This window comes from Prionailurus viverrinus, chromosome D4 (assembly GCF_022837055.1).
Source record: "Prionailurus viverrinus isolate Anna chromosome D4, UM_Priviv_1.0, whole genome shotgun sequence".
NCBI classification, from domain to species: Eukaryota; Metazoa; Chordata; class Mammalia; order Carnivora; family Felidae; genus Prionailurus; species Prionailurus viverrinus.
In genome coordinates, this window is record NC_062573.1 from 80489509 (window position 1) to 80503955 (window position 14447).

General features: G+C 43.0%; 1 protein-coding gene across 3 annotated transcripts in view; it reads right to left on the reverse strand.

The window, feature by feature from the left end:
* The window catches only part of GLIS3 (GLIS family zinc finger 3), a 547841-nt gene that overhangs the window by 93814 nt on the left and 439580 nt on the right, over nucleotides 1–14447 (reverse strand). For all 3 annotated transcript variants that reach the window (XM_047831214.1, XM_047831212.1, XM_047831213.1), the window contains exons 5-6: nucleotides 8142–8303; nucleotides 3953–4063 (exon numbers count right to left, since the gene is read on the reverse strand). In XM_047831214.1, the coding sequence (XP_047687170.1) occupies nucleotides 3953–4063; nucleotides 8142–8303 (273 nt within the window). The remainder of the gene's footprint in view (nucleotides 1–3952; nucleotides 4064–8141; nucleotides 8304–14447) is intronic.

The following is a 14447-nucleotide window of genomic DNA, read 5'->3' on the forward strand; positions in this document are numbered from 1 at the left end:
GAGGCGAAGGGAGACCGCCCCCCCCCCCCCCCCCCCCCCCCCCCGCCCCTTATGCCACTACCAGGGTACGAATGAAAAATTCAGATAAAGCTCACAGCCTTGAGGAAAGTTTCAAGCTGCCTTGGTTTTCTCTTCTTCTGCCACTCATTATCGGGCAGAACTGAAGGACAGATTCTGCCTTTTGCTCTGCAGGCTAAGTTCTATTCTCGCTGGAGATCATCGCTGGGGAGTGGAGTGTCTCGCTACTCGCTTATTCGCGGAGCCCTCTATTTAATGGACTCGCGATCGGGAAGGCGCATTCCACGGAAGAAGTCAGCTCTCCCCTGATGGAGTGAGTGGGTGTGCACACGTTAGGCAATGAGAAAAGTTATTTTCTGCATGCCATGAGCCAAATTATCCCAATTCCTTTGCCGAAGAGCTTCCCCCGCCCTTCTCCTTTTTTTTTTTTTCTCTTTGTAGCTTGAATAATATTTAGCTAAGATTTCAGGTTCCTGGTTTTCAGTAGGATCCAACAGGTGTGGGGAAGGGTCATATGCCCACGGCCAGAGTCGTGAGGTCTCTGCCGTATGATGAGCGTCTGTCTTCGGGCTCGGGGAGCCTTCTCACTGGCCCGAATTTCAGAGCAGGGCCTCATAAAGCCGGCAACGTTAAGACCCAAATAATGTCATTTAGTGTCTAGGGGGAGGTTAAAAAGAGGATTAGAGGAAAGCAGGCAGGCAGGGTATATTAAACGAGTCCATGACTAGCAGGGTGTGACAGAAAAGGGTTTTATTCTTTTCAACAAAACAATTCCCCAGGGCTGGGATCATTACTCCACTGTGCCTTTATCACCTTGGAATTTTTATGGTTATTTTTGATGAATTCACATTTTTGTAAAGGCTTTTTTGAAATGATGCCAGTTTTCAATTTTTAATTAAAGTCGTAAATAATCTTAATTCTGCCTTAAAAGGTTTATTGTTTCTTACTTTTTTTTTTTTTTTAGTTTATTATTGCTGCCAGGAAATATTTCAAATACCAAGCACTGATGTGAGTTAGCAATTAGAATCTCTCCAAGGTCTAGTAACAACGTTGTACACCATGTAAATATCACAGACCAGTTTACCGCACGAGGTCTGAAAGTGGGGATTGGCTGCTTTCAGGTTTATTCACAATGCTTCTCCCGGGGGTGGCATTTCCTCTTTTTTATCGGATGGGGCGACTTTCATCGTTTTAATTTCCACAGATTAATTTGTCACTGATTCGTAACAGATTTTAAGAATCTTTGGATTAAAAAAGACAGGTCACTAAGGTCTGGGCAATGAAAGGCAGCCACATCAGTTCAGCCATTTTCAGGAAACAAGGTGCACATTAAAAGCTAAATGAGCACAGAGTACCTCACTTTACAGAAGACAAAATTAAGAGCATAATGCAGTATTTGATATTAGGCTATCATACAGCTCCTCGAAAGTACACCCTGGCTACCCAGCCTCACTGCTGAAGGCTGTCTGCACAAATTGCCCATCAATTTCTATTTTGTAGCCTCGGGTCCAGTTTTCTTTTTCAAATTAGTGCTTCAAGAATCTTTCACACACTCCAAACTAAGTCTTCCTTCATATAGAGGCTGAGACAGACCACGTCTGAACAATAGAAACCAATTAATTAATGATCCCTGAAAATATCTCATTATGTTTCCATACCTACTGTCAACCTAAGTGACCTTCTTAAGTTGACTACACAATGTGATGCTTATTTGTCTGGATGCGGCACTTATATTCCCTCATGTCCATGGCAGGTGTTACTGTCTGTGAAGGTGAAGGTGCTCTCCAGTCTCAGGATAGATTTCCTAGTATGGTAAAACCCCACACATTTCAGACAAGGTGGGAGGTGGATGGTCAGATTTAGGAGAAAAAACTCTCAAGAAGGTTTTTTTTTTTTTTTTTGAATTTTTTATATGTTTATTTATTTTTGACGGAGAGAGAGCGAGCAAGCGAGGGAGAGAGAGAGAGAGAGAGTGCGCGCACAAGCAGGGGAGGGTTAGAGAAAGAGGGAGACACAGAACCCAAAGTAGGCTCCAGGCTGTGAGCTGTCAGCACAGAGCCTGATGCAGGGCTCGAACTCCTGAACTGCGAGCTCGTGGAGATCACGACCTGAGCTGAAGTTGGGATGCTTAACCAAATGAGCCATCCAAGCGCCCCTGTTTTGTTTTTGTTTTTTAAACAAAGACAACTTAACAGTTCAAGTTCACAAGATACACACGGAGATAATGGCAAAAGCCGTTAGACCGTGGTCCTGCAACACAGCATGCAACGTTGGTGTTGTTCAAATATTAAGTGTCCTCCTTAGAGCTTTAGATTATTAATTCACTTAGCAGTTCCTTACTCTTCTACGGTACAGGAATATCTTCAGTGTGGGTTTAATGGTCATCTGTTATCAGTTTACTGTATTCCAATAGAAGAGACTTACAGAAAAAAAAATGATTTAACAACTGACTTACAAGAGTGGGTTTACATACAATTAAGAGCATCTATCAAATCCTTCCAACTGGGCATTTTTCTAATTCGCAGGGAAGAGGTCAAATTCTTTCCATATATGAGCCTTCAACTGGCACTGTGCTAACACCTCTCAAGAAGAAAAACCTCAAGTAAAAAAAGACTACACAGCATTTCCCAACATAAAAGCATTAAATCCCTATAAACCAGGAAAGAATGCACGATTCTAGTTAACTGGAAGCCACAGTGACCTGAACACCAGGGTCATGGGGTTCAATCACATCATGGGGACTTGAAGTATTGTGAATCTTAAGACTTCCCTTAAATTTGTTACAAAGGGCCCTTACATGAATCAGGTACCATCTCAACACAAATGAGACACTCATAAAGCTAAGGTCAGCTCAGTGTGGTTTTCTGCCAATGGTGAGAAGTTGCTTATTGGTCCAAAAAGTTAGAAACTCAGTTACTGGGACCTCGAAAGCTGCTAAACTCCTTGTCACCATGGGGCCAACCACTTGCTGGAGATCTTACGAGATCACGAGAGAGAGAGAGAGAGAGAGAGAGAGAGAGAGAGAGAGAGAGAGGTGGGGAGAGAGAGAGAGAGAGTCAGTCAGTCAGACAGGTTGGCTGGTTGATCTTTAACATTTCTCCCAAATCCAAAACTCTATGATTTCTATGTGCGCTAAAAGCCACATTAATTCCTCACCGATATTAAAGTCATTTTAGGTTCAGTTCCTCTCTCAGATTTCCATACACAGCACCTATTAAGAAACGTGTCTGGGAGCCTGGGTGGCGCAGTCGGTTAAGCGTCCGACTTCAGCCAGGTCACGATCTCGCGGTCCCGCGGTCTGTGAGTTCGAGCCCTGCGTCAGGATCTGGGCTGATGGCTCAGAGCCTGGAGCCTGTTTCCGATTCTGTGTCTCCCTCTCTCTCTGCCCCTTCCCCGTTCATGCTCTGTCTCTCTCTGTCCCAAAAATAAATTAAAAAACGTTGAAAAAAAAAAAAAAGAAACGTGTCTTTTTCTAAGCTTAAAGGGAGGGATATTCTGCACTTAATCATCCTGGAGATACACCTACCTTCTCCATCAGAACTAACAGGGTTTTGACCAATTGATATTTTAGGAAAAAGCACTTACCTCCAGAAAGGGTTTCTGTTGTGCTCTTTTTCCCAATTCAATTTTCTTTAGCTATTTGGACTTAATCTCCATAAAAGCCTTTTGTTACTCTCCGGTTTAGGTGACTTTTACTAATTTCCTCTGATTCTTATCATACAGGCCCTCCCCCAGAAATTCCTATCTGGTCATACGAGCTATGCAGACCACAGCACTGCTGTTACTTCGGGGAAGATGTCCCCCTCAGAGAGTCTAATGCGTGAAACTACCTTGAGAAGTCAAAGAATTCCAGGGCCCTGCACAAGGTCCCAGTACTGCCAAGAGTAACTTAAATGTGCCTTTCCTGGCTAGATCCATTCTCTTTCGAAGTTACCTTTTTTCTCGCTTGTTGATCTTTGGAAGAATGTGCCTTCACGTGCTTTCTGAGGGAGCTTGGGTCTGTGTAGCGTTTGGAGCATCCTGGAATTTGACAAGCATAAGGTTTCTAAATGAGAAAGAAAAAAAAAAAACAAAACAGCTGTAGTTAAATCATAGAGGTGACCAGGGAAGATTTACTCAAGACTACTGACTTCAGAGCATGAACTGTTACCAACTGACTGACGTGAAATGCTGGGTAATACTTGTGGGTTTTAATTAGAAAGCCCAGTAAGTTTGCATCAAGGGAAAGGGGAGAGTCAACTTTCAAGAAACGAGGAGGCAGCGTTTAGGGGTGTGCTCTCCCCGCAAAACGTCTTGTGGCATTTCTGGATGTGGGAATCATTAGTAAGCATCTCTAGTCATACTTACAGTTCTGTTCCCCTGAAAACAACCTCTGGTATTGTCAGAAACTAGGAAACACACATTCTCTAAGAGTTCGGGTATAAAGAAGCTGCAGAAAAGTCCAGAAAGGACTGGGAATGTTTCAGAGGAAACCTGATTCAGAGAGAAGGAGAGAATTAAAAGGGAGTGTTAGTGGAAAGTGAGCGAGAGACCATAGGTTTCAAACAACAGACACATGCAAACTCAGCCGGAGAAACATTAAAATTATTATAGGTATGACAGGTATGGGGGGGGGGGCCCGGTGCTCAGCTGGGTTACACGCGTAAGCTCTTGGCTGAGTGTAATGAGACCACAAGTTTCGGCCACCTGCAACGCCCCCAGGCTCCTGAGATGTGAGGTACAGAGCCTAAGGCTGAGCCCAGAATCTTTTTAATTTTTGCACCCCTGGTGACGGGTATACAATTATGAGGAATGAATGAATGGGAGCACGCCATACATCAGTTCAAATTTTAGCACCCATGCCTACTGTGACAACAGAATTCATAGCAAGGGTTTGAGAGTATTGGCTTTTATGTTATGAAATAAAGCGAAACTGTTTACTCAAAGAACTAAAAGAAGAAGTCGCAAGATAAACTATGTAAGTCACAGCGTAGAGTCACTTTGTACCTCTCAGTAGGTGACGTTAATTGGAGTTGTGCCCTCATGATTTGAAATGTAAGCAGGAGAAGTGAAACCCTGCCCCTAAAATAGGATGCTTGCTCTAGGAACCTGCTCTTCCAATGACCAAAAAGAAAAAAAAAATTCAGATTTTTAAAAATTATTATTTCCAGTTTGCTCCTGTTTTCATGTGGATGTTTGTCATTTCGGGAACCAACATCTACGTGGATTCTTGCCCCGCTGGAAGCTGTATTTATGCTTCATTTTTTTGTTTCTGCCATTTTTGATTCCAAGCACAACGTAAAGTCATGAATATATAATTTAGTTGGACACTCCCAATTTGAATTCGAAGTTTGATGTCTCTGTTCCTTGAGTGACTGATTGACTGAATCACCCAACAGGTCTGAATGGTTTCATGGTATGCTGGGTCCTGCGTCACATGTAAGAATGCTAACAATGAACATTGGATGCACCAGGCTCTCCGTATCTCAGGTTTTGCCAACGGCGAGCCAACATGGGCTGAAGTCACTAGTCAACGAGTTTCCCTCGGGCAAACAAAAGTTTTCTTTCACCTGGGAATCTCTTCTGGGTTCGCACAGCGGTCTTGCCACATAGCCTTCCCCACCCGGCCCTGGCTTTAGGGGAACAACCAGCTGATATCTCTATTAGCGGTCATGTTGTGACCACATAAACTTGCATTCTGGGCACTAGAGGAGATGTGGCATGTTCAAAAAAAAAAAAAAAAAAAAAACAAAGAAACAAAAAAAACAACTGGGAACATTAACATGTTATATAAACCAACCCTATTATTATTACGATGGTCACTAATATCTGGGTTGAAAAGAAAAGGGTAATGTCATTTTGTATTTGAGTTTGGGATGTTCTTGAAACATCTCACCATCCCTCCCAGCTGGCCTTCACTCTCTCCCCTGCTGTTAGCCACCTGGGATCAGTGTGCCAAAATAGCAATGTCAGGGGCGGGTCCAAGTGGTGTACCCGTAATTTGACCTCAGGTTACCCCAGCTTTAAATGGCATGCTATACTTTATTAAACTATATTTTCCATGTGCACTGTAAAATCACTTCCCCTGTTTAGACAGTAAGATGCTAACAGGGAAATAAGTTAATAAAACTTTTCAGGGTTAGAATTTTGAACTTGGGAAAAATCATTTTCCTGTAAGAATCCCCTGAGCTGAAGAAAAGATACTTTATCCAAAATTCTGACAGCATTAGCATAAGGAGTGGTTAATGAAAGGAAATGGGGCCTAAATTTAAATAATACATTCTTCAAGCAGCTACAGTTTGCTTTTTAAAACAAATGCTTAATTTCTGCACGATTTAAAAAGAGCTTAACAATTCGTTTAACGCAATAAAAATTTAAACAGGAGGTAGGTTTGCATCTTAAAAGGAGGAACGATGGTTTTAAAAGATTTAATAGAGAGGTAGTTAAAAAAAAATAAAAATGGCTGGGTTTTAAAAGCTACTGCATTGAACTGAATCATGAAATTATTATCTGTGGTAGCTTTCCTCAAAAGTTTTAAAACGTGATTTTTTTTTTTTGAATTCCAAAATGATTTTAGAAAATGCTCATAGTCTGATTAGCTAAAATTAGCTCCAAGTAAAGAAGGGTATTGTAGAGCCGTAACACTCAGGCTTACAATAGTTCTTACAAACTACAGATAACTAGCTAGAGTGGAGGCAATTTCTCAAGACAATCTTGTCTTGTGAACGCTCATTCTCCCATGATAAAGTTTAATGACAAATTGGAAAATTTATTAGATTCTACCAAGGCCATTTTAGACTTACAAAATAGGACATTTTAACATAATTTATTCTTTTTTCCCCCTACTTCTACCTTTAAAAAAATCCTGCTATTCACCAAATTTATTCACTTAACATTCCACTCTGGTGGTCCTAAGATCACGGGATTCAATCCAGCTAGAGCAGGAGGGGGCTATGCTGTGTCCATATTGCTCTAATTATATTTCGGCTATTTACCAGGCAAACCCTCACATTTATGTATCTTAGGAGATAATGCTGTTTAGAAAGGTTATGTGACATATAGCTAAAATGACTTCTATCAATATGACTAATAGAGACTAATATAAAATTTAATAAATATGTCAACTGTAACATCAGAAGAATCTTAAATATGTATGAGAAGGTGTGTAGAAATAACAGTATCTTTTCAAAATTCAAATTCTGGTGTAGTTTAATAATAGACATCAGAATGTTAACACTGAAAAAGTACTGCCATGAATATATTATTTGCAAGCACGTGGGATAAGAGCTCTGGGATGTGTACGAGACATCCATCCTGATGGCTTTGTTGAGTGAAGCGAAACTGCACGGAGTCCACCTGGCCCCGTGTAAGGAAAATGGCATCGAAACTTGAGAAATGCCAAAGAGGACAATCAACAGAACTGAGAAAATAAAAGAGCCTCAGAGAACGAGCAGAATGTTACGGCACTGAGAGAGTTAAGGTGTGATAATGGCAATCAGTCGTTCTCACAGGAGTTATGCCAATGGATCTGTGGCTGTTAACACAACAGCGGCGGGCGGCACGGGGAAACTTAACCCTGGGGAAAGATGTGCGGATGCTTTGCAGATCGCCCGAAGGTGAAAATGCCAGGTGGCTTCTCTAAAGAAAAAGGCAAGATTCACTCAGTAACCATGCCAGCCTCAAAGCTCTTATGGCAATAAGAAAAGAACCAGGGTAAAAAAACAAAACAACAACAGTAACAAAAACCCAAAAACCACAATGCTTCCTCTCCAGCAACAGTATATATGATCTACTTCAGCATCCCGATATTTGAATACTTATGATGATGTCCAATCCCCAGCAGTCATTCTCTGTACTAAAACCTGTTATGCGACAGCCCCTGAAATGCCTTTATTTCATACACACAACTCTGTCTCAGGCGGTTGTAATATTTAGGGTAACCTGTGACTACAGAAAAATGAGGAAAGAGCCAGGCGGGGCCCCTTTTGGACCTTTACCAAGGTTCCACTGCTGCCCTTGGCATTGTCCCTATAACCTGCAGACCATAAAGCAAACACCTTCCTGTCCCACTATCACATGGGCCCTTCCTCACACCGGGGCTCAGGGCTCGGGGCTGGCAGCTGGAAAGCCCATGCTGTCCTTACAGTGTCCAGATGTGTCCTCTGGTGCTTGGCACGGTCACTGGAGTTACTGAACGCCTTCTCACAGCCTGGGTGCTGGCACAAATAGGGCTTCTCGCCTGTGTGGCTCCGCAAGTGAATCTTGAGATTCTCAAGCCTTGAAAAGGCCTTCTTGCAACCTTCAAACTGCAAAGAGAAAACAAGTTTCAGCTGTTGAGAAGGAGCTTGACTGTTTGGGTCTGGGGGGACAGGGAAGAAAAAAAAAAACAGGTCCTTAGTGTGTATTTAGCCAAAACCAAAACACAAAAATAATAAAATAAAATGAAATCCAAACAGTAACAAATATTCTAAAAATATCCACATATTTATGTGAACTGCATTTTTCCACTAATATACATGCCACTTTCCACACCAGATCTGGGTCCCAACCTGATTTCTGTGATTACTTATGTCAGAGAAAATTTGCTGTGAACCATCTGGCTCAGTTAATAAAAATACAGTAATGCGTGTCTTAAAGATTTATGAAAAAATTAACACACTTTTCCATTTCCAAATTGGTCTAAATGGAAGGAACCAGGAAGGAAGAAACTTTTGACAACTAATAAACTAACAATGACAACAAAAAATCAAAGTGAAGTATGAGAATAAAGGTGAGCAGCAGATCCCAGAGTCCAAGATGAAAACGGCGTGTTTCCGTGGAATCGTTACTATCGTAGCTTCCCGAACAATCTTCAGGACTTTTTCGACTCCCCCAAAGAATGACTCCGTTAACGTCCACTGTGACGCCAAGCCTAATGAGATGGAGTCTTTTTAGCATGCTTTTAAAAGCAGAACTGGAACACAATTCATTTCAGTGCTGGGAACGTTTTCCAAAGAGTGATCGTTTTGCTTGTTTTTGTTTTTCTAAGAAATGTTGTTACCTAGCTCATGAAGAGAGGAATTGAAAGTGAAGGGCTGAGGATTTCAAGAAATGCTTTACTGGTTGGTCAATAATATTTATTGATGGTATTATTTATTTCATGTCTTCTGTGGGCAAAATAACAGCTGTTATGTAAGAGGCTCACGGTGAGTCCAGTCCTGAAGTGGCCATCTAGTAAAGAGAACGTGTAAGAGAAAGCCTGTAAACGAAGCATAAGTGTGAGGTGGGCACACCCCCTAGGACTCGCTCTTCACTGCCAAGCCCTAGAATGCTGATGCCGCTTTGACAATTTGAATCCCATTTGAGTCCCCGCTGCAAAGGAAACGTAGAAATATGGAAAAGGTACCAGAACAAAGCCTAGTAGGTTTCAAGCGATCCAGAAACCTCATTTCTTGGAGAGGAACATGGGACGATGGGGGGAAGGACAGAATAGGAGTAAAGAAGGTAACTTTAAGAGGGTTTCCATTCAAAACCAGCAGGTATTCATTAACCTTACCAGAAGACATTTTATAAAATTCCTCGGTTCTCTCACTTAACGTGAGAGATGATGGAGCGTGGGGTACATTGTTTAGGAAGGGATGACCCAGGGCTGGCCAGGCTCTGGCTATCTGAGATTTCATCTTTAAGTGAAGGATGAACTGAGGAGAAAGGATAATCACACATGTCATAACTCCCATCTATTGAAGTCGTCCAGATTTTGCGTGCTGGAGTATTTTAAGAAATTTATGAAAGTTGCACTTACGCTTGATTGAGAGTTATACATGTTTCACAGACATATGTTGGTTTATTTCAATTTTGATATTTTGCTTAAAATAATTTTGGTGTTTTCCTGATTTCGATTTCACATAAAAATAAATTTAGCCTGAACAGAAGAGGATTTGCTGATGAAGCCACTACTTTTTGAACAGAGTGAAAGGCATATGATGATACGCTGCTTGGGACAGACAGAGGAGTTAAGTGGCTTATCTCTGCAGGTTTTCGAGTGGGTCTCAAATCTGAGAGTAAAGGGGCTCAATGTTGACCCCCCAATTCATGGCTAAGAGGCCTCTCCCAACCAAACCTCTGTTTTTAAGGTTCTCTCCAAATGACAACTCGGAGCAATGTGCTGGAGCTCAGCCGATCTGACGTGGGAGTCAGCCGGTGGGCCCTACTGGGGTCTGAGATGAGCTTGTGGTCTTGGACCCCTCAAGCCTGTAGTCTAGTTCCTAGCAAGGCTCTTTTGTAGGAGAGATGCTGTTCCAGGACCAGCTCCAGGGTGCAGACCCAGACCCGGGGAGGCCCCAGCCTCCACCCTGTGGTCCAGTCGTCCCAGATACTGGTCAGAGAGAAGGCTACGTTGTCGAGGCACCAACATGGGGGTTGGAGAACCCCTTTAGAACAGGTGAATGAGGTTTCTCCAAGCACCAGACAAACAAGACACTCCCCCCTCCCCGATCTACTGCAGAGTGATTAGGGGGATCTCAAGCACGTCCTAGAACTAAATCAAACCGTCCACCGGATGGCACATAAAGTGGATGTCATACTGGTGTTTCCATGCTCTCTCCTGTTAAATGTCCAGTTAAAATCCACTAATATGCTATTATTACTATTAACGGGGGCAGTGACCGAAGACTAAGCGGCTTGTGGCATTCGGAGCAAATGAGTGAAGAGTGACCTGCATCTCAGAACATCCTGACCATGTTTAAAGAGCAAAGACGGAAGAAACTATGAGCGCCTAGACTGAAAATGACAACCACAAGATTATCTACAAAACCCTGAAAATCCAGCTGGTCTCAGATGTCTCCTTGGCAGCAAGAAAGGCTGGAAGGTAACAGTGTCTGTGGTACCTGCACTGGCATTAGAGTATTTTTAGGGGAAAAGATGAACAGTGAAGGGGTTTGACCCTACTGGGTTGTATGAATAAAGGCAAGAGAAGGGCAACTTCTTGGACTCAGGGGCTCATAATATATACCACCCACCCGTTCCTGCTGAAAAAGTTCACCCGAAACCATGAACCCCAAACCAGTAGAGTCAGGCTCCGAGAGATCGACAAGTGCCTCCTCGGGGGGCCTAGCACCCAACGCATCACGGCCGGTTGGCCTGATGATTGAACACCTGATTGAACTTGCCACACCAATGATTCTCCAGAAGAGGAAGGAGGTGCTGTTCGTTTGTCTAATGGTGTCTGGATGAGACTTGAAAGCAAACCATTTTGTAATGAATCATTATCACTCATTATGGGAATAACCCTGTAATTCAACACAAGAATTTCCTTTCCCTCAGGGCAATTTTACCCCTAGATTTATAAATTCAGTTAAATGCAAATGCATTAAAAATAAACTAACATTTAGATAGAACTATAAAAGACTGTTACAGAATACTCCAAAACTAGATGCTTTGGGTGTCTGGGCAAATGGATGCCTTTTTCCTTATTATTATGTTGTTATTCCTTTTTGGTTTTTTTCATGTTTTCTAAATCTTTAATGAGTGAGTTTTACATTGTGAATGAACATCTACACCTAGGAAAGCAAGGACCACAAAAAGACTGTTTCCTTGGGTAGCCAAATGCTTTCCTATCAGGTTTCCTAAAGTACAACGTCCATCCTGAGACCCAAGGTCCAAAGTGTCACCTGCCTGCTTGGGTCACTGTCACCAAGCAAGCCTTACACTAGACTTGACCAACAGACTACTCTCAGGTCCTCTCCTTTCCAGACTGGCTGGAGGGCTGGTAGAACCAGACCACCAAGCCCGAGGTTCCCCATGGTTCAAGGCAGCATGCAAAAAGAGAAAAACAAACTCTGAGAATCCAAGGGGGTTAGCAGAAGGAGGAAACACAGAAAGCAAAAGAAAGACAAATACAGGATGGTAATGTGGGAGGGAGGGAGTGGGGGTGGGGCAGGGGTCTGATATATGCTAGTTAATGACACGTAAATAACCTTCTTTCTTTGTCCCCAGCAAACACTGGGCAAGCCCTCTGAGCAGGGTACTATGTGTTAGGCACTGGGAGGAGGAATATGAATGAAACTCAAACTTCACTCCTGGGAAGAAGGAAGCAGCCACTTACATACTGATGAACCTTGAGCAGGGATTCTCAGAGAGGCGCTGCAGGAACCAGCAGCATCCCATGGCCTTGAGAGTCTGCCAGAAATCCCGGAATTCCCAGCCCCACCCAGACGTACGGAATAGAACCCCGGCCGGGGTGGGGGGCAGCCACCTGAGTGTTGATAAGCCCTCCAGGAGATTCTGACGTTCTATCCTACCCATGAATGCCGTTCACATCCTAACCACCGTCGATTTGCTTCAAATCTCCTGACAGAAGTAAACCGTCTTGCAGGATTCACCCACTTCTCATTGGGGCCAAGAGCTCTGCGAACCAGCAATAGCCCTGGCCTGGAAACATCTCTGTTGTGGAGGGAAGGCCGGTTCTCTCTAGTCACTCGGCAAATGGCACAAAATTTCAGAATGCCGGTCTCGTACTAGAGATTCTTGAAAACTCCTGACTTTTGAATCTGCTGCCAGGCAGATACCTGGTTCTGAAAGAGGTTATTGCCTACGGGTTCCCTCAGTAGCCTCCGGACCAGCGCAACTTTCTGGTTTCTAGCAGCCCTTGCATTCCCCTGTTGAGAGAAAGCATCGTTTCCCATTTGCGCACATTTCGGTGACTTTACAGAGCGTGGAAGAACAACGCAAGAAACTGGCAGTGACAGATCTTTAAATCTCGTGGGTTTTGGAAATACTGCATTGCGCGAAGCCTCACTCTGAGAAAAATCTCTAACTCTGAGGCCGTTTTCAAGTAACAAACTTTAATTAAAACGTATAAATTGCCTCAAACCCAGAGAACCCGAGCTTACGCCACTTTGCTAATTTAGGAGATTATTTCATATTTAGAGGATCACAACTGGACTGTAATCACCATCCATATATATTGGCTTGATTACAGATTGTTGACATGAAGTGGTATTAAGATGACCTTCGAAATATTACTTTCCCTTTCTATTAGAGGCTTTTGTGTAAGGTTTTGAAAATGAAAGGCTCATTAGACACCATTAAAATAGGATTTATTCCATATGTGTAACCAATAATCAAGTCGAATATTACTCCCTCCCCTAATCAGCTACTTAAAGTACTAAGAAGCCCAGTTCATATTCAAAGCCGTAATAACAGCAAACCTTTCCTGATCAGATTTCTATACCATCACTAATGTCAACGAAATCCAAAAAGAGAGGAGTCTAGGATGCTGGCAAGGTTTTCTAAAATATACATTTGATTTCAATTAAGGCGCCGTGTTTATGACCCTTGGAGGTATATGCTTTTACAATTTCATCAGTCAAAACCAATTAATCCCATTAGTGACGGCTGCTGCTATGATGTGTGGGCAGCTCCAGAAACGGACCCATGAATTATGGCTAGTTTACATCTTCCCCTTACGGCTCAAAGACAACAACGATGAAAGGCATTGGCGGAAAGGTCAGCAAATATTTCTAATGCCATGGATACAGTCTAGGTGACTTCCACAGTAAGACCAAGAGTTCAAGTCCACTCGAATCATGGACATACCTGTAAAAGGTGTAAATGAGAGAGAGGGCCGAAGCTGGAGCGGAGGAGGCGAGAAATCTGAAGGAGGCGAGAAATCTGCATCCAGTATTCAGCCAAGCTTTACCAGTTTCCTTGTGGGACAGCGATGCCCCAGCTCAAGCAGGAGTCACTAGCCACCCAGGCATCTTGTTAAAATGCAGGTTCTGATTCCTAAGGTGTGGAGTGAGGCTCCGGGTAGATCTCCTGGGTGATACTTCTAAATTCTGAATGTTCCAAGATTACCCTTTGAGAAACCCAGTTCTAGGGATCGTTAGACTGCCCTGAGCTTAACGGGATTTTTTTTTTTTTTTTTTTTTTTAAAGACGAGAGAAAATAAACAAAAGAACTGGGGCAAGAAGAAAGAAAGGGACAGCTTTTGATGAACCAAACTGTGGCAGCCTCATCCTTCAAAGTGTGGAAGAGTAAAATCTAATTTTAAAATTTAGGGTGGGAAGATAACAGAAAGTGTTGTCTGGGAAAAAAAAAAAAAAGAAGCAGCAGAAGAAAAGTCAGAAAAAAAAGGGAGGGGGGAGAAAGATACAAAATGGAAAGACGGCAGAGGACCACGGGGCCGTGTGATTTTGTTTCTCCTGCCTCTGCCCTCTGTGCCTGGACACACGCCTGACCTCGCCGCGGCCCTGTGGTCTCTGTGCCCCGCGCATTCTTATTAGCCCCGGACGCTCTCGCAAATTCTTAATATTGACAGCACACCGGTCTGCAGCTAGTGTGACATAAAGGGAGAAGAGGGAAATAATTCAAATGTTTTGAGGCTTTTTCAAGGTATCTGGTTCACGCATTCACTACACTGAGAAATGGGGAATTTCTTCCCCTTGGTGTTTCCTGCAGACTGCCAATTC